The 24692-nt window shown below is 38.8% G+C and overlaps 2 protein-coding genes and 1 non-coding gene across 9 annotated transcripts in view; 1 reads left to right on the forward strand and 2 right to left on the reverse strand.

The window, feature by feature from the left end:
- The window catches only part of Cerk (Ceramide kinase), a 32420-nt gene extending 15177 nt beyond the window's left edge, over nt 1–17243 (forward strand). For 2 of the 4 annotated variants that reach the window (XM_086982173.1, XM_022795592.2), the window contains 8 exons: nt 2998–3269; nt 3811–4032; nt 5363–5472; nt 7188–7513; nt 13536–13791; nt 14174–14426; nt 14647–14777; nt 15095–17243. In XM_086982173.1, the coding sequence (XP_086838299.1) occupies nt 2998–3269; nt 3811–4032; nt 5363–5472; nt 7188–7513; nt 13536–13791; nt 14174–14426; nt 14647–14777; nt 15095–15383 (1859 nt within the window). In that variant the 3' untranslated portion in view covers nt 15384–17243. Of the gene's footprint in view, nt 1–451; nt 513–2977; nt 3270–3810; nt 4033–5362; nt 5473–7187; nt 7514–13535; nt 13792–14173; nt 14427–14646; nt 14778–15094 lie in introns of those variants that run through there. The other 2 variants (XM_022795593.2, XM_086982172.1) reach the window with 2 other exon arrangements.
- Nucleotides 17244–17885: 642 nt separating this feature from the next.
- LOC111246280 (GTP-binding protein 10) lies at nt 17886–22986 on the reverse strand. Of its 4 annotated transcripts, none has more exons than XM_022795596.2 (8): nt 22773–22986; nt 21938–22091; nt 21017–21226; nt 20605–20823; nt 20165–20260; nt 19339–19577; nt 18614–18796; nt 17886–18130 (listed from the first exon to the last, which is right to left on the reverse strand). In XM_022795596.2, exons 1-8 carry the CDS (start codon nt 22803–22805, stop codon nt 17978–17980), a joined length of 1287 nt encoding a protein of 428 aa, XP_022651331.1. In that variant the 5' UTR covers nt 22806–22986; the 3' UTR covers nt 17886–17977. The 4 variants fall into 4 exon arrangements, with proteins under 4 accessions (XP_022651331.1, XP_022651330.1, XP_022651329.1 ...); XM_022795595.2 differs by having other exon boundaries at nt 21938–22094; nt 22773–22985; XM_022795594.2 differs by having other exon boundaries at nt 21938–22103; nt 22773–22985.
- A 357-nt stretch (nt 22987–23343) lies between these two features.
- On the reverse strand, nt 23344–23425 carry TRNAS-CGA (transfer RNA serine (anticodon CGA)). Its single transcript has one exon. It is a non-coding gene; the product is annotated as a tRNA-Ser (tRNA).
- Nucleotides 23426–24692: the final 1267 nt, after the last annotated feature.

The raw sequence follows: 24692 nt of genomic DNA on the forward strand, positions 1-24692 counted from the left end.
AAAGCCCAGCTTGGTGCAAAGAATGGGTATCGGGTATTTTGTAGTTAATGGCTGGTGCATGTGTACCTGGATCAGATTAGGCTTACCCCATATAGCAGTTCTCTCAGTTTCTACCCTGTGAACTATCCAGGCGAGATATTTTAAAGATAGGAACAAGGCGTTAAAAGTGTAAGGTAAGATTCGCAAAGGTAAACTACCTGCAATTAGAGTTCATACTAAAAAAGAATTACTTCAAGTGGGAATTAGATATTGCCTACATGGAGATAGAAAACTAAGCGATGTTTTGCCCAGATAGCTAGCTAACTTATGAAAACTTTAAAATGGCGCTGGTGGCAGAGCGAGGTACAGTTTACCTGCTATCTTGCAAACTATCCTCTATCATGAACTTCACAGAGGAGGAGTAGTATGTAGATAATGAAACACCTACAAGGAAAACGTTAACAAGATTATTAGAAAAATCCCAACTATGATGTCTTCAAGATACAGGGAACTGCGCCCTCGATTTCAACTGGGTAAGTGTACAGACTCCCTAGCTATTTAATTCAATATATTAATATATAGCAAGTAGAATAATTCGATACTGTAAATACTATCCGCATGGTAAACCTGTACGCTGATACCATCCGACATATATATGTACAGAGAGAGAGCAAGGATGCGTACTACATTAATTAATTGTAAATACTGTTGGTATTGTTATATTTAGTTAGTTATCGTTTGGCTATTTGAGCAATTCCCTCGTCCCAGCAAGACACAATTTGTGGGACGATTTCGGCATTATTTTACCCAACAGCACTAGCCCAACGCCTGCTATTACGCAAGACAAAAACCAACAAGCAAAAAGAAGCCCACTCAACGTCATAATCTCGTTAACAAGTCGTTTTGTAGCCGCCTGATGCGGTCGTCGCTAAGTTAACGCATCGACTGTTTAGTAAAAAATAGTCTTTGTCCCATTTGAGCGATCCAAAAAAACATCGTTCATTGAAAGAAGCCCAATGCACGGAAACCGTAATGAGAAGTCTTCTGGCGTCTCGGGAATATGAAAAAAGGACGGATTCGATAACAATCGAGAGCCAGATAGAGACTTGCCCGCTTGAAAATTAAGGGGGATCATGGTATTGAGGCGAATAGAAGTGAGGTCAGATAGGACGTCAAGTAACCTCTACCTAATGACAAAAATCTGAGAAGGGGTGCGGAAGTGACAGAAAGCAGAAGTAATGAGATCTTTTGCTCCAATCTCTAAGTCGTCTAAGTACTTCTTAGCGTCGAGCTAAGGATAACAGTTGTTTGATTTTGGATACTGCTGACCCCGCGGAACGATGATGGTGAAAAGCGAAATAGCTGCTGCTGATGCGTCTAGAAAAGAAACGCCTGAATGCTCTATTTTACTCCAGCAATATACATAGAGATATATCGGCGCGAAGGTCATAAGCGCGCAGTCTGGCGAAGTATACGAACCAAAGATGCACAGTGGCACTACGAGATGGGTAGATGAAGAGGGGGCATCGTTCAAGCAACTATAAGTACCGTTTTAGGTTTCCTTCGCTCTTGATGCCGCAAGGTGAACGTTGATAACGAGGTCTTTGACTTTTTTTTATTAAGCTAACGAAACGGAACACTTCGACGGAGTACTGACAATAAGGAGGCTTAAGTGGAAGATCACAGAATTTGAAAGGAAGGCCCTTATCAAAAGCTTGGTCATTTTACAATTATTTTCGTGATTTTAATATGGGCCATTCCTTGTATATCTTGAAAGCTATTATATGTATAAAACATTAAAAAAAAATATATATAAATATATTGAATAGATGACTTAACCGTTTTGTATGGCCGTGTTAATGACCGATTGAAACATGCTAATCTAATATACCATCTCAAAATGCGTGACTTGAAAAATAGAATTTTTCCATACCTCTAAGTCTGAATAAAGTATTATCAGATTAAAAACCTCATTCCTGATCGGCATCGCACCCTAGAATAATTGTATACCTGCTTTAGAAATCAATTATCAGATCGTTTTTGCATCCGAATTGTATCGTTTCTAATTTTCTACGTCTGTAAGACTCTGTCTTTTACGGGAGCAGCAGAGCAACGCTAATAGAAATATGAACTAAGTTAGCTTCAATCCTAATGATCATAACCGCGACGCGTCACTTAAAACGGTGCTATGCTACAATCATGTAAAAGTAACGGAAGAAGAGAGCTATGGCGTACACTTTTTATTATTTTCCACCTACACTTATTTTCAAGCGTATGATATCTGTGTGTCCTCGCTGTCGGAGAGCCCTTGCGAATGCAATGGGTACGAAGTTCTCTAAGGTCATAGCTAACAGGCGTGTCATAAAATTACAGACAATTAATTAATCAAGTGAACGGTGATTACTAACCACTAGTTCTACGTAGATATCGAATTGTTCTTCGTGAGCTTGCGCTTGTTAGGCGCATGGCGGAAACTCAAGGAAGAGTTAGGTAAAATAGTGCCAAATTGGCGCTGAATGCTCAGATCGAGAAGGGAGGCGTACCCAGAACAACCAGAAATGGGTCAGGGTCATTGTCTTACAGAGACGAGGCCGACCCAAACTGCCTTACGTCAGCAGGCGCTATGGGTATGGAGAGTTGATAGGACCGAAGGGTGGGGCATAGGCTGAACCCGGAGGTGCAGATGGAGCCGCCAAGAGAAGAGGCAAAACAAGCAATTCATTTGGGGAACGACTATTACCATAATTAGCAAAGGTTGATACAACCGAGGCTGATATAGAGAAAAATCGGTTCGTTTAATAATTTTTCGACCGTAAAGGAGTGTGGTAGAGGCTGTAGGAACTGGGCCGTAAAAAAGAATAGTTAACAGTATAATGTTACGCATGATACTGAATAGGCTTTATAACATACACCATTGATATGTTTGATACTTGAAGTCATTTATTTATTAATATGGTTATCTAAGGCAAACCCAAAACGTTAGATAACACGGATGCAGCTATTTTTTTTTTATCACAGATGTCCATGTCCCTCTGGAGCGTCTACTATCAGCGACCGCTTGCAAGTGTCCAACGTCGCTGTCCTCGGGCGGCCCGAGAGGCGCATTAGGCTTTGTGACCCAGGGGCATCCGTATAAATGTTGCTGCTGCTGCCGCATCCACAAAGCGACGGCCACCGTCACAACGGACACCAATTCAAGTCAAGACCGTTCGACACTGCTGTCACGCATCGTCCCTGACACGGCAAGTGTCACAGTCAATCATCAATGCCGAGAAAATTTCCCGAGCAAGGTTTGTATGGCCTGGCTGTCACGCAGATGTGTTGTATTTACACTCGTATACACCCTATATGTTTCGTTTGAAATATGCTTATTGATCAAATGTATCGATGTTGTTGTCCATTCCTAAAGCGAGCAGATTAACATCAGATAGCTACTCTGATCAGGTATTTTGTCACAATTTTTATTAATATCTGCATCAATCGCTGTTCGTCGCTAGGCGACCCCAGTAGCCCCCTTCAATTAGCACCGTCAAGTGTCGTAATTTACAGACCCGCAAACTGTCGCTCCGGTATTACGAACTCCACCCTACGAACATATATATTTATATATATGATTGTTACCGGAATTAAGCAGTACTATTCGTAGGGAAGCATTAAAATTTGTGTTACTATATTTGTGTGTTTTTAGCCATCGAGCTGCGAAATCAGCAAGTTGAGTGTTATCTAATTACTAACGAATTTTCGTTTACTGCAATAAAGCGTAACTAACACAATTTCGCATGGCTTCATTTGTTTTTCGTGTCACGTTACGTATATATAATATGTTAAAAGGTCGGTCCAGCTGCTCGAATCTACTTCGCGATACAGAATAGTAGCTCCCTACTTCGACTACGAAGTTTACAGTTGGTGTTTGAGACCGTTGGAGCACGAGATCGTTTTGTTACGTCCGTATGGCGAGCGATCGAGACCCTCGTCGATCGGCCTCGCAAATTGCTCGTCTTCATCAACCCCTTTGGCGGCCGAAAACGGGCACGGACCATTTATAACGAAAAGGTACGTCATTGCGGTGTTCACGCCGATAATATGCATACTGGGGATTTGTTTCTTCGGCGACGTACTAACTAGACATGTTTAGAACGACGTAACTGTCTAAAATTTTGTTTCTAAAAAGCTAATGTTTACCATAGTAAAAAAGTGCTTCTAAACATTATTTTAGCGTACTTTGTAAAGATGGGTCAATATATTCTTATGGCTTAATAAGATGTGAGCGTCCTAGAACGTTCATGATTGAAGCTTTTGTTCTTTCTTCTTCTAGGTTAAGTTCCGCTAGTACAAGTCTTTGTGGATAACTTACACAAAACGAAACCGTACCTTGAAGCATTTCGTTAAAAAGACACGACTATTATTGAAATTTTAACAATTTCCAGATAGATTCCAGAGACCTTTGTTCGTCCAAAGAGTGTAAAAACGATTGTAAAATGCGCTCTTAAGTTATTCTGGCCGCAGCTTTAAAAAATCACTAAAGAATCGAAAGCTGGCACAACAATGACGGGCATTGAATATATAATTAGCATATAACAAGATCGTCAGTATATCATCGTTGAAGTACTTAGGCTCTTCGATTTTTTCAATAGAGCCCGATCAGTTTTAGCACCAGTTCGACAACGGCTGGCCTATAACATGTTCCTATCATGCTATTAGTAGTTTTTACAATATCGCTACTTAGAATAAATACATATCCTCGTAGACTAGATTAACGAACAAGTTATTTTAAGGTTAGAATTGAACCGCTTTACCTCCTGTTCATTACATGAACCATCCACCCTTGTATTATTCATGTACTGCCCTTTATTGATTCATTCGCCGTCAGGAGATCTAAAGAGCAACCGAGATGGATCGATCGTGATAATAATTTGCTAACGTTACCAAAGAGAGCACTGCTAGAACGACACTACGATGTTGCACGCTAGGGGCGGTATATCCCTTCGTCAATCATCAGACGCTGTCGTCTCCGCCGCTGGCGCAGTAGTTATGCCATGAATCATCATAAGTGGGTCGTGTACCCGTACTGATGGCTTTGGTAATATGTACTGAGATCGGTGAACGCGACGGCGGTCCAGCCTTTCGAAAAACGAAAAGTATCTAACGGCTAAGCTGCTTACGTAGGGAAATATAGAAACCGTTTTCATTCCCATAAAGGATGGAATACATAGTGAGAGTGGTTCTTTTCAACGCCGTTTCTGCTTTCTCTGTCCGATAGATGGTGACTGAAGATGAATGCAAAGCTAACTAATAAATATTTTATGCAAGCCTTAAGAAGAAACGGACTTTCTGCGTGAATATCTAATGTTGGTGCTATTGGTTATTCTGTTCTGTGTTTCAGGCTGCACCCGTTTTCCAGATATGTGGTATCCATTGCGTAATAGTTATCACAACGCATTCTGGTCACTCTAGAGAATACGTAACAGACAAAGATCTCAGTGTTTACGATGGGTAAGACCCTTTAACCCGACAAATTATTACTATTTAGAGGAAAAAACAAATCAAACACGACTGTAGATACACCGGCAGTTGTTGAGCGTGGTTACTATTTAGGCCGATGTATGTAAGGATATTGAATGATTTGATTCCGTGGAACGGTGCGGTTACGTACGCACCTTTCTTCCTGTATGATTTCGATGTTTTTATTATTTATCATACATAGTAATTCTTCTGGTATTTACGCAATTTTCCTTTATAACACCAAACGATTCAGCCAAGTAACCAAACATCTATCGGACCACATCGCTTCACACGTGAGTGGAAGTACTACATTTATTTGCATAATTCTAAAGCTAAAGCGACTGATTTCCTTTGACTCATCATATGTAGCTGTTGGAAATATATTAAAACATTGTAAAAATCGTACTACTTTTGAAACATCTTTCGGTAGAAGCAAACGGCAGAAATATGGCATGGATTTCTACGTTTTAGGTAAATTTCTACACATTTTGATACTATTCTTCATCATGTAGCTATGCTATGAACTTTGCGTTATATGAAGTGATAGCTTCTGTGATTTTCTTTTTAGTTGTTTGTAACTGATATAAATAGCCAACATATACTACCTTGTGATAATTGAAGATCTACTACACGTTTGTGTGATTGTTTACCTTTCAGTTAATACAATCATAACCTTATTTATGATCTACGTCTATATTACACTCCACTAGGTTTGTAACGGCCTCAGCTCGCTGTTCAAATAGAATGCAGACCTAATGTTCCTCAATGTTTGTGAGGATAATGTTAACATGGCTCACTGATGTGGTGGGGGCCTTGCTTCTGCAGGCCTGGTATTCAGTCGAATGAGGACAAGAATTAGTAGCTATAATTATTTTTCAAAGTTCTGTACATGCTAATGAAAGGGGCAGGTCCCTTCGGCCAACACAGGATTTGGTGGACATACAAAGCTTAGTATCATGAATCCATATTACTTCGCCCACTACCACTAAGTTGTCCGTGTAGAAGCATAAATATTAAGCGCATTATTTGCAGTGAAGCTATAAAACGTGCTCAAGTACTACTTAAAACATCGTATCAACCTTTTGTTACATTAAAGTAATGTCTTACCCTACTACTAAGTCCTCGTTCTGGTTTATTAGAGCAGATTTTACAGAATCGTCTCTAAAGGGCCACTGATTCACCTTAGTACGGAACGTTTCAGAAGGCCAATAAAAGGTTTCATTGGTAGTATAATATATAAAGCTTTTTCCGTCGTCACGTGGAAGTAAATGACAATACTTTATTTGGCTATGCAGTTTTTTTCTTTTATAATATGTAAACATTATTGAAAAGCAATGATGCGCGTGCGGTCTGTCCGCAAGCCCTTCAAATTACGAAGGCCGAAACATCGCGTATAACATGCGCTGATAAAATTGATGGTATTGATGTATGCCATTGTTGCTTAATAAGTAAACTCTATAACGATGTACCACAACCATAATCTGAGATATAAATACGCAAATCGATATGATAACGTTCGCATGACGACGCTTGAAACTCTGTTCTATTGGACGTACTGTGACTACGGACGTGGAGAATGCTTGGTTGAAACTGGTTGTGGTCGTTGCATCGGAAGTTGTAAGGGTTTGTTTGAATCTGTTGAAGGCTTTCTTCAATTGTATATAGTAACGTATTTTGTTGCCTATATTGGTATTATTTGGTTTCAGCGTGGTCTGTGTTGGTGGAGATGGGATGGCAAACGAATTAATTAATGGTTTAATGCAGAAAACTTTGCGGAGTGCAGATGCAGCTGCAACTGCTGCGACCCACCAATTGCTGCAGGATGAGAAGCACCTCGATGCATCAGCAGCTGGAAACGGCGAGACTTCAGCAGGGGGCAGTGGCGGAGTCAATGTGCAGGCGAGCGGATTTGAACTGCCTGGCCGACCATCCCTTCCGGTGGGCGTCATTCCTGCAGGAAGCACAGACGCCCTCGTATGCACAACGACCGGGGCACATTGTGCTTTGAACAGTGCTCTTCACATTGCAATCGGTGAGTAGGCGTAGTAGGAGAGTCAGCTCCTTATGCGTATTGTGTGCGTCTGCCAGTCCGGACACTTTTTACCAAGTTAGCAGATTTTGAGAAAATATTTTCGTCCAATATGAGATTCTGATTAAACTTTACTATTGCTATAACAAACGATCATTTGCCATACGAAAAGCCTGATCATTCATCTGACAAATGTCTGTTTTGACGACTGGTTTGTCTCACTCCACTATTCGATTGTCGAGCATACCCTTACGTGTCATACGGCGCATTGTTTTGCATACAGAGCATGCTTGATATAAGGCAGTATGTGATTTAGCGTCGTTGCGGAAGGTATTTAGGTGAAATTAATATTACCTATTCATGAGCTAGATCATGGTGAAGAGCAAAAATTACGAGAGCTGAAAGACACACATTCAACGGACGCTCTTATTTAATGCAATTGTCGTTTCCTTTAACAGATTTTTAGTTGAGACCTAAACCGCTAACAGGTATTTCTCGAACGCGTCCCATACAGTTGATATAACTCAAGGCTGTTAAGCTGTCTAAAAGAAAACCTTACCCTCCGTGAAGCCTTAAACTGTTTACAACCCAGTTTTTTAATTAATGGCATTTTCGTATCGGTTGTTCGTGTCGCCCAAAGGCGTGTGGTCTTCTGTTCAATGTAATGTCGACTCGCCCAAGCTTATGCAGCTTTCCACTTCTTCGTAACGGTTTTGTCTTTACGGAAGAAGCACAACGACCTGGAGCTTCCACATATCAGACGTGACCACGCCTAGTTCTGGCCGAAATTGAAATAATATATCATTTGGTTTAGTTAGGTTCGTTCTAAGCGTTTGAATAACAACGACTGAAATGTACACTGTAACAAAATATGATAATAACATGATTGGCCTTTAGAAAGTATCTATCTGGCTTCCATGACACAATAATTTATACTTCTAGTGAAGTTTCTGTGTGCAGTTTCGATTAAATCCAATTTCAAAATGAGACACCTGCATCGACAGACGTGCGCTTTTACACCATTTCACAATTAGAACTGCGCTTTGTTGGTGGTGTTCTACATTAATGTACAGAAATATCTCTCGGATCCTTCAGAATTCGCTTGAAAACAAGCAACAGCTTAGACTACCGCTCTGGGGCAGAAATAACACGTCGCGATTCAGACTTTAGGTGCGAAGACATTGGCATTGGCTAATCTTCGCCTAGTTTTAAAAGTAGTTCAGCCTCGTCCTAAAAATCTGTTGTTTTCTTTCAGAAAAAAAAAACTGCTTTCCTTCTAGCAGCGCGGGTTGCGTATAAACAGCTAACCAATTTTCGTCCCAATTAAGTCTACTTTAATATTATTATCTAGGTTCTATAGGAGTTATACTACTTGTTAGTTTTCGCACCGTTAATGGTAAACCAGTGAGTAAGTCATTCCGAACGTAAACATCCGCGTTCTGTCTTCAAGGGTAGGAGACACAGACTGATGTGACAAACTGCGAAGTTCCCATGACGGCAGAAGGCTTTGAACTATAATCCATTATTAGAACTCACTGCTTATATTGATATTTTTTAAATTATACGTTTACAGTGAGACGAGATATTAGAACTTTACATATTGCAGCAATGACAATAAATCATACCTCGATACCAAAGCAGTGTTTTAAACCTGGCCTCAATTTCGACATAGGTTGCGATAGTTACCTACCAACACATTGACGCATCTATGTGAAAATAACGCACATGCTCATATATAATAAAGTGTGCCTTCTACTGGAAGCCAGTTCGCGCTTAGCGGTAAATGAAGCAGGATACACAATATATTTCAAAGATAAAAAGGAACGGTAACTGGGTAAGAAAAAAAGTTTTTAAAAAGCCCACTATTTTTATTATGCTTCATATCTTATTGCACTGGCATTTAGAATAGCGTTATATTCTGCTATTGTCCGCATGCGGAGCTTGACAAAGGGACTATTATTTAATGGTATACGTGCCAGTGGGTTGAAAAATGTATCTTACTAAACGTCTGCGATGCATGGACCAACTTATACAGTTAATTATCAATGAACATTAAAACAAATAGATGTCTTTGATGTTTAATATGAAGTGAACTTGCTACCAGCTTCACAATAACATTGCTTCCATTATTTTGCCCTTTTTACCTAATGCTAATGGTATCACGGCTCTCTCGCATATTGCAAATATTGGAGCATGACGTCGATCGTGACGCACATAATGATGACCAACCGACCATTGTCAATTGGCCGGCGTGTCTTGCCGCACGTTCCTCAAATGAATTCCTGGCTCCCGATGCAACGCTTTTTGCCAATTTATCGAATAAATTGACTCACTTGAGTGAATAAACCCCGTCACCTTATTGACCCTATCAGGCTCACAGTAGGTCGAACGCAATACGAAAACAACATCCCCAAAGGCTGGCTTTACCGTTTTGGTAAGCTTGCCTGTATCTGCATATTATAACTAAGCCAGGCGGGGAGGGTAGCGTTGAAAGTAATTTGGTGGTAAGGAAAAATGGTCTCCATATTCATTATCGCGTTACTACTACACCCGTCTGTTGTAACATACGTTTCTCAGAATAAAGTTAAATACGACTCTTACAGATCATCACTTGTTAAATTAATGACGATCTTCCTCTAACGTAAGCGCCAAACGTTGCTGAATAGTCATGAAGTAAGCTCGTGATATATATATGTTAAGTTACGATAGAAAATACAAACAGTGGCTATGATAAACGCGCGCACCCGAGTACGCGTCCCTGCAACTGAATTAGGGTTTGTATCAGCCTGACCTTGCAAGGATGAAGAATTTTCGACCCTTTGGCGTCCTTGGACCATGATTTATTTTCCTATTTACTGTCAAGAATCCTCATCGCGTAGTACCCGTAATAATACGTACGATAGTTACCAATAGGAAGACTACGGCACACACGAAAGAAAAATGCTGAAATGAAATTTTCGTTGCAGTAAAAATACGTATATGACTAAATTCACTGGCCCACCGTAACGTAAACAGGTCATATGTAAGGTTTGATAATATCTCCTGTGTGTTTCGTCATTTCTTCCGTTCGCAAAGGGTCTTTTCTGCAAAAGATATTTTTCTGGGCGTGTCTTTTTTTAAATATTTATTACCGCTGTTCGTGAACTGGCTTTTGTAAAGTCGTTGTGTGTTCACGACAGGCGTGTTTCTCATTACTTTGTCGAGGGTCCGCAGTGCAAATCTATTTCGCTCAAGATTTCAACATCTAGTTCTATGATTGACGTGCAATTTCAACGAGGTAGTGTTTTCTCCAAGACGGGAAAATGGATGCTTACGTTAATTATGTGTGTGCAAAAAAATACAGTGATATGTAGGCACAGGTTCCTATGAAACCGTCACTGGCTCTTATTCTGTGTGGCCGATAAAGCTGTGTCAATGTCAAGATAACTGCTATATTATATCTCTATTTTAGCTTATTGGCACGTTTGCCAATAACTGGCCTACCAGCCCTTCGTATCCAGGCCATAGTGCGCCACGTCGGTGGACATCGGATGATGTTGCCGTTACGCTCGTCACTGTGAATTACACAGAATAAGGCAGTTTTGCTAGAAGCATTTACGTTATTCTTATACATACATATATACATGTACGTATAAGAGAACGGATGGACAAGCGGCAGAATATACTTGAACGCTTAGAGCAGGACAACCTGTTTTTTCATCCATACCCTGCCCACGCCTTCGACGCTATACAGTATTAGATCTAAGCAAACTATCTAATTCAGTTCCGCGGCTCAACTTTGCTTATCGATGTTGGTTTCTTTAATTTATTTCAATGAGTAACGCTAGCAGTTCGCCTTAGGCACAGACACTGATTTAGATACATTTGCGTATACTATGGCATAAAAGCTGCCGTTCAAGGTAAGCGTGTTGAGTGTAACGTTTTTTTTGCAGTTAGTAAATAAGCTGTATTTGTCAAAATGAACATTAATCAAATAGGTCGACAAAGCAACCCAGACCCACCTTAAAAACCTATAGTGCCGGTGAGTCGATGAATAAAAGAAGTACGATTAAATATTTACGATAAAGTGGAGCGAGGAGGCATGCACAGTTCTGCTGCAGATGGTTTTCACAAAATGGTAATATTGCACGATTTAGATACTATTTGCTGTCTGACGGGAAATCATACTCGGAAATTTGGCAAAAATAGGCCATTATGAAATAACCGGTGTCCATTTGTCTGTCTGTCTGTCTGTCCGTCCGCATAGAAGAGATGCAGAGTTCGGACACCCTCAAAAAAGCTGCCAAAACAGCCAGTCTCCCTCTTCGAGGAAATTCGATTGTGCAGTAGCTAATAGTTTGCATCACTATCAGAGCATGGTGTATACTGAGGTCTTTTAGCAGCGCTACCATGAATGAAGTCGGCAGCATGCGGTCAACCCTCGTCGTAGCGCTTTTTTCTTCCAGTTCACAAACCGCGATTGATGATATACACTCTTTCCGCTATACGTGCACACAGAATGAGCGACAACTAAGTCTGTACCTGTTGATTACCTGGTCCTTACGAAGCTACGTGTGTGTATTCATTTTTTATTGGGGATAATCTTTCAACTACCTGACGTGATCACCTATATGTACAAAATTTGACAAATCTTATGTATATTGTCACGTACATGTTGTGAGCTACCTGAATCGGATATGTGGCAGATGCAAGAGACTAAGAAAAAATATACAGAAAATAATAAATGCATCATCAGACCGTATGATGACATTACATTGGCTTTTTTTGCCCACTCACGTGAAATGCGGATCTCGTAAAAGAACCTTTAAAGGTGCGACCTATCAAAGCAATAAAATTATGACCATTTTCATGTCTTAACCAAGCTCTCGTTGGTGTCTACTTTTTTAGGACAATAGTGTTAACAACACAAGATGAACCATTGGACATAATAATGTCGTGCTTTCATGGCTCAAAGCTTCCCGAATCTGAGTTCGAGTCCAGTTGATGTATTATAGAAGGTTTTTCAAACAAAGCTTCTGTCTCGTCGTTGCGGTAGTTCGAGTAACAGGAACGCTAGAGTCTATTGGTATTGAGAGGTGGTGAAACACTAGATGTCAAACGCTTTGTGGAAAATAAGTTGAAAGGTATGGTAGTTCTAGCCCCGCGACAGCGCAGTGGACAACATAAATGCTCAAAAAACTTCGGGATACGTGGTAATTTAGCTTAGAATCTGGTCGTAAGCGCACGTTGTTTCGTGCTGAGAACAGCCAGCCACTTGATGTAATGTCTAATGGCCCAATACGAAAAATGATGATAGTACTATTCAGACTACGAAAGTGATGCCACAAAAAGGACAGAGATTAATGTAGTATTGAATTAGTTTAGGTCCTTATGAACTGAAAATACCCGTGAATTGCATCTGTGGTGTGGATAACTGTATCTATAAATTGGAGCAAGTGAAACAGCCCAGGGCTCATACCGTGGCAGTAATAAACCCGACACGCTACAAATAACCAAATACGTCATCTTAACCTAAGTAAATAACATTGTGGCTTTGTACCTGCACTATTATATGACTTTAATCAGACTTGAAAGGGTAAACAATTTGTAATAGGCATAGGTAAGTAAATAATTTATTTTACCATTTTCGTCATCATCGTCATAGAAGATTCTTTTATCTGTGAGCGCACCTTGAAACACCTCTATGAACTATGAAACTTCTCTTGTGGGACCGTTCGCAACAGATTTCTGCTAAAATAGCAAATGTATAAAAGACAGACAAATTTTGATTCGTAACTGATATTGACTTATTGGCTGTGTGGCGGTTATTTTTCCATGGACAACTCCCTTGTGTTTCGGGTTTACTTTTACTGACAAAGGCTAAAGCAAATGCATATGTTTAATTTGCATAGTCAAAGCAGTAATACTTGACTGTAATGATAAATTCTATAAACAAACTGTTATGCGATTATGGCTCTTCGAAAAAAGACTTGGCGCAAAAATTCTATTTATTGCTAGTAAACGAAATTCGGCACATCGTTTTCAGGTTCTCGAATACGCATCGATTTAGGGAGCATTCACAGCCAAGGCCGGCTGATTCGATTTTTTGCCGGTTTTCTGTCCTATGGATTTTTTGGTGACAATGTTCAGAGTGCCGAGAAGTATCGATGGATGGGACCTCTTCGTTATAGTTGGACAGGCTGGCAGACTCTGCTTAAGAATCGCGCATACGGGGGCAAAGTAGACGTACAACTTCTTGAAAATGACGTTTCCGGAAACAAGCTTCCTTTCTGTCTCAAAGGGTATATTCACCTTTCTTAAAGCTGCTTGACTAATTACCCTGTCCAAATAGGGCTTTTCGACATATAGTGTAGTTTGTACATGCAGAATATAAAGACATCGCAGGTTTCCTAACGATTTTCTTATATGCTTTATGAGCTTGAATTAATATTATTCGCTTCAGTGTCGCGCTTTGATCGGGCCAATCGAATTTCAGATACAGGTTTTATGAATTGTAAATTTAAATCGATTTAAAATAACAATAATCTAAGAAATTTCAAAATCAATATGAGCAAGGTGCTTGCTGACAGCTACCTTAACAGCATTTCTGATTCATGCTTCCCAATAAATATTCACATCTACTTTTCTTGTGCGTTGTTTTACTATTTGGTACACTCATCTTAGCTGTGAGCGTTGTCGGCTAACCCCATTGTGCCCCCCGGCAGAGCGGCCTCAGCTCTCCGATACGTTTCGTGGGAAGCTGCAATCACTAAGCTGTTCACTATTAGCAAATCGTTGCTCGAAATCGCGAGCTGGTTTTGCCCCTAGAGCCCACCTGGGAGACGGTCTTATGAATATCTGTGTTGTGAAAGAATGTTCCAGAGTGGATTTTGTCCGCTTTCTTACAGCTATCGGCAATAGCCAACGACAAGATCCTGTGAGTATCCACCCGTACTCAAATTAAATCTACTTTTATTAGAAGCGCTATATTAAATATATTGGAAAATAGGAACTCCTATTTGACAGTAACGCTTGTTTACAAAGACATCTTGCTTATACGGCATAATCAATGATAGCCAATTATGAATTAGTTAGTACATAAAAGAATGACATTCTCATGGAAATTGTCGATATTATCTAATTGAATTTTATTTCAGTTCGACTTTTCATTTGTGCGCTCATATCGCGCACTGTCTTTCGAGTTCACACCTGACAACACCAAAAAAGATAAATCGTTGTGGCATTGCGATGGCGAGGTACTTCCTAATTGTACGCAAATCGCCGTGAAGTAAGTTTAGTGCCCTGCGTAACCTAATCTACTTCTGTTTAAAAAGGTCTCTCAGATTTTTCCTGATGTACAAGTCCGTCGAATCAAATGAAGTGAGGCTGAGGTCAGCCGCAAATCCGATCTAGCCGTGTTGCGATTCTTACTTCACACTCTAACTCAAATAAAAGTGCTAATACCTGTTTAAAAAAAAAAATGTAAAAAAACAAGGATAATAATACAGTGAAAAAAACAATATAAAAGAAGGATATAATAACTTGCGACTATATATATATATATATATATATTTCTGTTTTTTGCAACGCCATGAACCATTTCAGATGTCACAATCAAGCACTTACCTTGTTCGCATCTGGCGTATCGAACGGTGAGCTTGAACAAAGCATAGCGTCTGGTCCATCTTCATTATATTCGTCGAGCCCCGCTTCATCTAAACTGTGTCTGGCCAGCAATTCTCACAACGCTGAATGTTCGCTTGACCCAGGTTGCTGTTTTGGTAGCATATCCAACCCACAATGTCCGAACCCAAAGCCCTTATTACTGCCGCCTGCCAAGCTCACCTCCGACGCTTCTCCCCTTTGCGCCGCTACGGTTCTTTGTGGTGTCTAGGGGCGCAGCTCTCGATAAGAGTTTTCTATATGAAAAAAAATGCAGGGGAAAGTGCTAGAAGATGCGGCTATTTCAAAAGAGGCAATGCTATTTAGCTACAAAGATCTATTAACTACTTAAAAAAAAGAAGACAGAAAAAAATACCACATTCAACATACATACATACAAACAGCACTTTAGAGCGTTTGACGATTCTTCTTTCTCCGCGTGCAACAAACTCTAAGACTTCCGTCACCTTGAGGTGGCTATTGATATGTGGGTTCTCTGGGATATATGACCTCAATCACGAATATTGATAAAAACCAAAAGGAAAAAAATATAAAACAATCGAACACACTGTAGACTACTGTATTCATATTTGCAATTTTGCGAGGTTAGACTAATTAAATAGCTTTAGATAATTATCTAAATATCGTAGACATTTGCTCACATTCAGAAAACTGACCTAAATAAAAGGCAATTCGCAGAACGCGGGCTTCGCCGCGTGATATTGTTGCATATTAGTGGTAAGTATAGCATCGCTTCAACCCGTCGTTTTCTCATAGAGCGTTCATCATTTATCCGCACTATCTCTTAGATGTGCTGTTTAAAACCAAATGATCTGAATAATCGTGGCAGTAATAAAAAAAAAAAAAAAGATACTGAGAACGACGAAAATCTGTCTACATAGAGTCAGTACATACATCAATCACCCACTATGTAGAATGCAAGCAAAAATCATATGCTAAAAAATACCATGTGTCATAGTAATGTGAATATACGCTGCCACGCGCGCGAAGTAACTTTACGATTATATATATATATATATATTTTTTTTTATGTTGAAATATCCATTCATTACGCCATTTACCGCTGCTACCGTAGCTACTGCTTCCGTATCACTGTTTTTACCTTATTGCGACATAAAAGGATTCTGAGAATTAAAGGCGAAACGAGCTATTTATTTACATGACAATATATATATATATATAAGGCTTATTATTGTAATTGTTATTAATATGAGGCAGGCGAACTTCGTTTGCTAACAGCGAGCGAAATCGTCTCATATATTATAGTTGCTTTATGCAATCACATTGGCCGTGTCGTCAGCGAGGCTTGAGTCAGCAGTATAAGCCACCGCATCGACGCCTACACACGATATCTATGTAGCTATATATATGGAAAAAGTGTATTAGAAGGCTGGTTCCCTGTAGCACATTTAGCTGGGGTGGACTGCTTCAATTGAGATGTTTGTCTCTTTTTTAGTCTATATGTAACGTAAGGTAACGGTGCTATTCAGAATAACTACAAGTTGATGTAGGATTAACAATGTCCTATAAAGCAAGTTACAAATCGAGGCAGTTGGTCATGTGAACACTGTATAATTTTGGCGTAATTAAGATTATATACTAGTGTTGTCCCTTATATGGAAGTAATATTATTAATTGTGTTAAACGTAGAAAAATGTTTAGGATTATATCCTCTATGTGTTTTCTGATACCTGTGTTACAAAAAACTTGCTTCTGCATTATCACACACAGACAAGCAGACTGATTGGGGCATCCATTGCAACCAGAACGGGAACAAAAAAAAAATAGAAATACGTTTATGTACATTTCTCTTGAGAAGGAAAATAGCTATAGGTGTTGAGTCTGTCTAGGAGATATGCAGCCATGATTCTTTAATCGATGCATAATATAAATCGAGGAAATAATAATAAATGCCTCCTGCGGCAGGCCACTGAGAAGACTGCTCAAGTACATATGTCAGGTGAAATGACAAATGGCAAAAAAAATAGTATTCTATTATAGTGATTAATGAGAAAGTGCATGAGAAGCAAAATACAAAATAAAGCAAATAAGTATTTTAGCAATAACAATATTATGCGTGTTTTGAAACAGACCGATTTGCGCACATGTTACAGGAACAAAAATCTTTGAATTTATAAAAAAACGAAAAATTTTGAACTAATGTTATTTATGTGCCTATGTATTAACTCTTGTAAAATTAAATTACCAGAATAAGCTCTACATTTTTATTTGATATCAGTGTGAACCTTTGGAATCGACAGCTTGACGATAAGAAAATGTGATGCTATTTAGACACGACATTGACCGAACCCGTATTTTCACCATAAGTCAGTGATAACCTCGAGGAAATATTGATAGCATGAAATCTATCTACTTGAAGTATTTCTCCCTCTCACAGATGATCCCCAAAGCATACTTTATCATATGAATGAACTTAAATAGCTTTCCAGTTCATTAGCGCAACTTCCACCTGATCTTTTCTAATTGAGATTTATTAACTACGAATCTATTCAGCACGGAACCACAGTAATTCATTTAGGAAGTTAGAAAAATAAACAAAGCAACAAGAAGTAAGAAAAAAGTTGTTTTTTTTTTACGAAATGGATCAATACTATTAACGAACCCTTCTATTTGTTAATCAACATATATAGTTAATAAATATAAGTACAGATAGTTAGGGCACGGGTTTATCTATGAGTCGAGGACGCAGCGATTATAACTTTGTGCTATATTTCGTTACAAGATATTGAATATCCGATGTGCCTTTTAGGTAAAAATCAACCACCCGATTTAAGTGAGACATCCTTATACCAATTGGTCGGTTAGATAAGGAAGCTGAATAGGAGCTCTATCGGCGCTTTGCGAAGACCGACTGGCCTCGAAAAGCTCGTCCAGATAAGCCCGAAGATTTTCTTGCAGTGTTTTTACGTTTTCCATATTCTTCGCACTAATGTGAACCTGCAATAACAAACAAAACTCAATTAGCAATTTATGCTACGACTAATATGCTATTTAACAATGATATTTTTCAGCTAGCACATTAAATTTTGACAAAAATTTATTTCAAGCAACTAATAAGAAACAATCCAAAAGCACTACCTTTATTAAGACTGAACTTACAACCTCTTGGGGGTAAGTACTCTGAATATTCTAATGACGATATGCTTTCCACATGCAGCCCCAGCAATTAGAAGCAAATATCTACATACGCTAGTATTATATCAACATTGCATGTCAACATTGTTTTAAATTATATATAGAAAATATAAACGAACTATATACCCTAAAACAGGATCTAGCGCCGAAACTGGTAGTTCGTATATAGCACAAATATATATTCGGGAAAAAGGGTCGATTTTAGTCTTTCGTCTTATTATACTGTCAGTACCAATCGGTCGTAGATGTACATTATACAAATTTGTCTTTCTCATAAGCCTGTACCGTTTCCTTAAAATCAATCCTTCTCTTTGGCCGTACTTCATCTGGAAGGTTTTCAAAGGCCTCTTGACTGGCCATATTTTCGGTAAACTCTTCTGCTTTTATCATCGCTGCATCGGTATCCATCTTGTTAAGTACCAATAAAGCTGGCTTATATACTAGGTCTGCTCTATAAAGTTCCAGTTCCTAGAAACAATTTATAGTTATGTTAATAATCAGTGATGAAACTAATTATAATACATAGTTGTGAAGCAAAAATTTAAGTGAATTTAGTGCGAGCTATTTTATAATCGTGATCAAGCATTCCATATATAATTCCTGTAGATTTCGATAGGCATCACTGAAGATCGATGAAGGGAATATCGATACTCAAGTAGCGTACAGTTACTATCAGCCTAGTAACAAACCGACACAAAGGGTATATTGCGCTAATATGCGGATACGCTTTGCTAGTGGAGTCTAACCATTACAATATCAAGGAACCATGAATGGAAGGATATTCTAATTAACGAAGTACAACTAAAACGAGTCGTTAAACGTAAATCACATTGCTGGATTAGGGCTTTCCACCTTCTTTGACTGACTGGTTGACTACCGTTCAACGAATCGATCACTGAAATCATTATTATCTCATGTGGGCTATAGTCAATAAATTCTGTAAGCTGGTCGACTATCTAAATGACCCCCATAAACAATTGTACTTTTGTTTTTATTTGAAGTAAAAATACCTTATTAAGCGACATGACAGTTTCAAAAGCGTTGCGATAAGGTGATCTCTCGTTTAACTGAAAGCCGTGAACGTCGACCACAAACAGCAGCAAACTGGTACGTTCCACGTGACGCAAAAAGTTATACCCAAGGCCCGCATTTTGATGGGCGCCTTCGATAAGGCCTGGTAGGTCAGCTAAAGTAATTTGTCGGAAGTCTTCATATTCCATTGTGCCAATATTCGGACGAAGAGTCGTAACTGCAAAAGACATTAAAAACGTTTAATTTCAATACGACCTTATATTTAAATCTATTAGACTTTTAAAATACTATACTGCTGAACATACACTAAAATAGCAGATTAAACTTGAAAAATATGTAATAAACGTTCAATTTAAAGGAGAAGATAGCGCTTTGGCGATAGAATTAGTCGAAAGGATTTTGCAACAGTTAAACCATTTAGGGTCCAAAACCGATCGGTTTTTAAGTGACACTCGTTGTGAAGATGTGTTGAAAGTCGGTAGAATTATTGAACGCGTCTGCACTAAGTAAATGCACAATAGCATTCAAGTAGGAAAAGTTGAGTAGATTAATACTAATACGAGAGGCATCGAAGAGAGACCTCATTTATGCCTTATAATAAATCTGAGAGAGCTCTTTCTGGCTAAAATCGAGCTCGGATCCTGAAATGGACATCGGCTAAAGGTGATCTTCAAAGTTTTATTGTAACTTATATAGATAGAACGAAATGTATAGTGAACTCTGACAGAAATTGCATCATCTAACTTTTGTCCTAATCCAAAAAAAATAGACGTAACTAACTCTGCGTATACCATGAAAGCTTACAAGCAACAGGAGAATCGCCTAACATATTCCATATGTCTAGGAAGTGACGCATGGATCGCTCTGTATAGACCGGCTGTAAAAAGTATGACCACTTGACTACAACGCAAGAACGCATCAAGATATTTTAACTTTAGAAAATGTAATTGTAGTTGTTTCCGTGCGCTAAAGAGATTAAGAAGTGACACAACGATACACGCATCGATTTGCTTAAGAAGAAATAAATAACAAATCTGATATGGTAAGCATAAGCCATTAAGAGATCCCCAAGCAGTTAGTATCTATACACTTGCAACAGTCGAAAATAATACCTCTGAAATATACTAAAAACGAATCATTATTTAGATTTCAGTTTTTAATGCATTAAGAATGTAAAATTATATTTTTATGAGAAGTGGAATTCTTGCGTTGGAACTTTTTTTTCGGAATGATTTAACACTTACAAGGGTAGTTGGCCACTTTTGGCCTGGCGCGCGAGAGACCACGCAGAAGCGTAGACTTGCCAGCATTAGGAAATCCGACAAATCCTATATCGGCAATGAGCTTCAGGTAAAGACCGATGATTGCTTCTTGTCCTCTTCTGCCATTATATCCGTTGCGTAAAGAACCTCCAAGACCTCCTTTGGCAATCAGAAACTTCTCGCCCGGGTCAACCAGGTCGACTGACAAAAACAAGTTGTTTCAAGAAAAAAACAACCGAGTTTCCAAGTTATAAGGCGGTTAAAAGTTAAAGTTAGCTTGAAAAGTGCAGAAATGTTCAATGTACACATTTCACATGAGGTACCTATCGAGTAATGATAATATTTTATTGAACAAGCCTAAATACACTTGTCTCTAAACAGCCAGCTCGCTCACCGAGTTGTCTATTTGCACTGTCAACAACAGAGACCCCCGGTGGCACTTCAATAATGGCATCTTCACCCGCTTTCCCTAACAAAACATGGGGCCGGCTATTTTCGCCTACACCCGCTTTTACCCGGCGATCAGGATACTGCTGAAGCACTCTGTGAAGCGTAATATTTTCAATAGTTTTCACGTATACGCTTCCTCCGTTGCCGCCGACTCCTGGAAAAATAAACTTGATGGTTGATGGGCGCTTAGCATTTTTGCACATATGAGCATGAGGGGAACTTAATATACCTACCTCCGTATGCAAAATTACAAAGTATCATATATATTATATTTATAACCAAACAATACCTTGGAACGACCTGCTCCATTAAGTGACGATATGTACGCTGATAGTTAGGCCTAAAGGCGTGTAAATAGGCATACGCTATTAGGTTTTAAGAGGCTAGTTATAGAATTGGTTAGATCTGAAGCTAAGTGGTTAATCAACATGGAAAAGCCGATCTGTGGCTTCTTTAGTCCAATCCATTCGGAAATTTCTCGCTTGGAACCTAAAATTTCCAGCCCAGAATCATTAGAAACACTTAACAAGTGAATCGCCCTGCGGTGCAAAAATAGCCGAACCAAATAGAGATGAGAACACATAACATATCATTAATTCTAACCTAAACTAAATGTATCCACGTATGAATATATCCAAATTACCTTAAGCAGTCTTACTATGGTTATAATCAACGTAACTGGCGACGATAGCTCATATGCGAAATTTTGAATATAAATAGCAGAATGTGCAAGACCGCTAAAGAAACTTTTGTTTTCATTGCATAACTATGCGAACATAGATATATGATGAAATAGTATAATGTTATAGATCGTTAGCTTTAAGCTACAATGAAGCTCCCTGACCTCTGTGATATAGACACTTACCGTTAATTTTGGGATACCCTGATCCACCTGCACCAGCAAACACCTTCAATCGCACGCGTTCAATGAATGAGGTCTCTCTGAAGGCTTTGTTTACATACGCTTTTTTCTTCGAAGCAGCTTTTGGAACTTCTGACGGTAATACGACCGGTAAGCCCTGCTGAATGTTCTTAGAACAGAAATAAGACTACACGTTACATACCGTTTGTGTACGTACGTACTGAACAGCTTGGAAGCCTCAAGGAAGAGCCACCGAATTAGTAGGATTGCCAAAAAGATAGATTAAGATACGAAATCGAAACCTTTTCAAGAACGAGTAGGCCTATATTAAGCACGAGCAGTTGAAGCAACTATTTTTACATGACATACATGTCAGCTGCAGGCTTGATTTCAAAATTTTGCGATCATTTCCAGCTGATCAAACATAGAAGCATTTAGCAACGATGATGTTAGTTTATTTATAATCATATAACTATTATGTATGTATTGGGTCAGTTGTTAATTCAAAATATTTATAATATGTTTGCAAGCGAACATAATTAATCTTTGAAACAATAATTGGGCACGCCCTAGCTGGGTTGTGTCTTGTAAACACTGTAAAAAAAACAAACTGAAACTAATCGTTAAACTTCGCGTCATGTAGTGTCCAGTATTAAGACTACCTAATATTATTTATATACATTTAAGGTTCCAATGAATGATGAGAAAATATTCTCTAAAATCCAAACATACAATTCTGAAATTGTCTAAAACACAGCTCGTGTTATATACGTATATATGTGTTCAGCAAACGAAAAGTATCCAACCACATACTATACGTATATATATGCATACAGACCTTGGCGCGAAGAGTTAGTGTTCGCCACACCATTTTAATAATAGACTTTTAGCTGATTCTCACGGTGTCATCCTGCTTAAAGCAAACTACAGTTATAATTACGCCTGTTTTGCACATGTGCTTTTGATAAGTTAGGTATAGTCGGAGGAAAAACAAGCTTCTGCCTTCACATGCATCTGACGCGCGGATATAGAGAAGAAGTGTATTCGAAAGTCTACGTCGATCACCGGGAGGCCTTTACGGTTCGTAGGGAAGTAGTCGTAGTGTAGTTCTTTTTGAAGATCTATTGGACCTCTTTTACATGTTTCTAGACTTATTTACAATTTATTACGTTTCGATGCAGTAAAGAGAGTATTTTAAGCAGATCAACATTTTTTCAAGCTTCTTTCAATGGTTAGTAGCGATTTTGTATTGAATCTATTGTAAGACAGCATACGTATTTATCAAATATCTGAAGGTTAATCAGTGTCGTTAAACTCGTACAAAAATAATAACAGTAATCATGTAAGAGAGAGATGTAGATGATGTTTAATTTATACTCTAAACTATATTTGGGTTATAAAAACGTTATCGCAGCCGACAGGATTCGAACCTGTGCGGGGAGACCCCAATGGATTTCGAGTCCATCGCCTTAACCGCTCGGCCACGACTGCACCGCTAATATAGTGGGCTTGGCCCATTAACGCACCGACTGACACGGTTCCGCCCTTTCTTGTGAACCTTTTGTAGGCTTCCGGCTTTCATTGAAGATAGAAGAATAGACATATGTATTCCTGCAAGAACGTCTTAAACTTAAGTTTGCTTGATATTTTTCACTACAGCTTTTCTATAAGATCAGCTTGGATATGTTAAACAACCGTTATTCGTTGCGATAAAAATAAAAAAAAATAGTAAAAATTGTCTTGGCCGGGTATATAGTAATTTCACCAATAGGTAAGCGTAAACGTAAACGCTTGAGTGGTCACCACACTACCGGGTTTTTTCTTCGTTGCTGCCAAGTAACTGAATGCAGATAACAAAAAAGAGACTTGAGCTACGCAGTTCTATCCGCTGAAACAATTACGTCCATAAGTAGCAACGGATCATTGAAACATTTTTAGGAGTAGTATTTTTTTATATATAATAAAAATATAAAACTTTTAACTAACCTGTAACAAAACTAAAATAAGTTTTGTATTTCTTTGATGCGATCACTGTTTAAATTTAAGCATTTAGAAATGGACCGTGATATAAATGAGGTTTCTTCAAGTATTTAACATGTAGCTACTTAATGCGCGACAGCTTACTGTGTTAATTTTACCAATTCAGATTTTTAAAACTATTAGGCTCGTTTTAGAGATCGTCATCGTGATCATAAACCATCGCAAATCCTGTTTATATTTGAGTTGACTTCCCAGGACAACTTTGCAACAGGAACGTATCAGTTATCAAGTGAAGCAGACGTCAAGGCCTTTTCGCATAATTTAGTTTTTCACGAGAGGACGTGTTTAATAATCTAATAGTCCATGTGTTTTCAGGACAGTAATGGCGTCACAGACTATATTTTCCATTTAACTTTTACAGTGGAAAACAGTAAGCGCTATTAAATGGACAAAATCCCCAAACGCCAACCTCGGTTACAGCCAAGTGCTCAAAGTCTTCCCTAGGGGGTTGTCAACAAACTATGATTAAGCTCCTTGGTTGAAATATCGCCTTTCTTGCACCGCGACCATCTCGCTTAAAAGAAGACAAATATCTTCAACGGCTCGTATTCAAGATGACCTCTTACTGAACTAACCAGAAAGTAGCTGCACATCTCAGCAAACTTTCAAAATTGAATAGTATAATCAAAGCAGTCTCTTCAATAGTAGCCTTTCAGTAAAACACGAAAAAAAAGACCGTCGTAAAAAGTCAACGCTAGAAAAAGTTAGATTAACGCAT

This window comes from Varroa destructor, unplaced genomic scaffold (assembly GCF_002443255.2).
Source record: "Varroa destructor unplaced genomic scaffold, Vdes_3.0 BEIS01000003.1, whole genome shotgun sequence".
In the NCBI taxonomy this organism is placed as follows: domain Eukaryota; kingdom Metazoa; phylum Arthropoda; class Arachnida; order Mesostigmata; family Varroidae; genus Varroa; species Varroa destructor.

Coding starts and splice junctions, on each gene's coding strand:
- LOC111246280 (XM_022795594.2), bottom strand. CDS start 22,805: ATGGTGTGGCGAACACTAACTCTTCGCGCCAAG. Junction 21,227..21,937: donor AGGGTATCCCAAAATTAACG/GTAAGTGTCTAT, acceptor TTATTTTTCCAG/GAGTCGGCGGCAACGGAGGA. Junction 19,578..20,164: donor AGGCGATTCTCCTGTTGCTT/GTAAGCTTTCAT, acceptor TGTCTTTTGCAG/TTACGACTCTTCGTCCGAAT.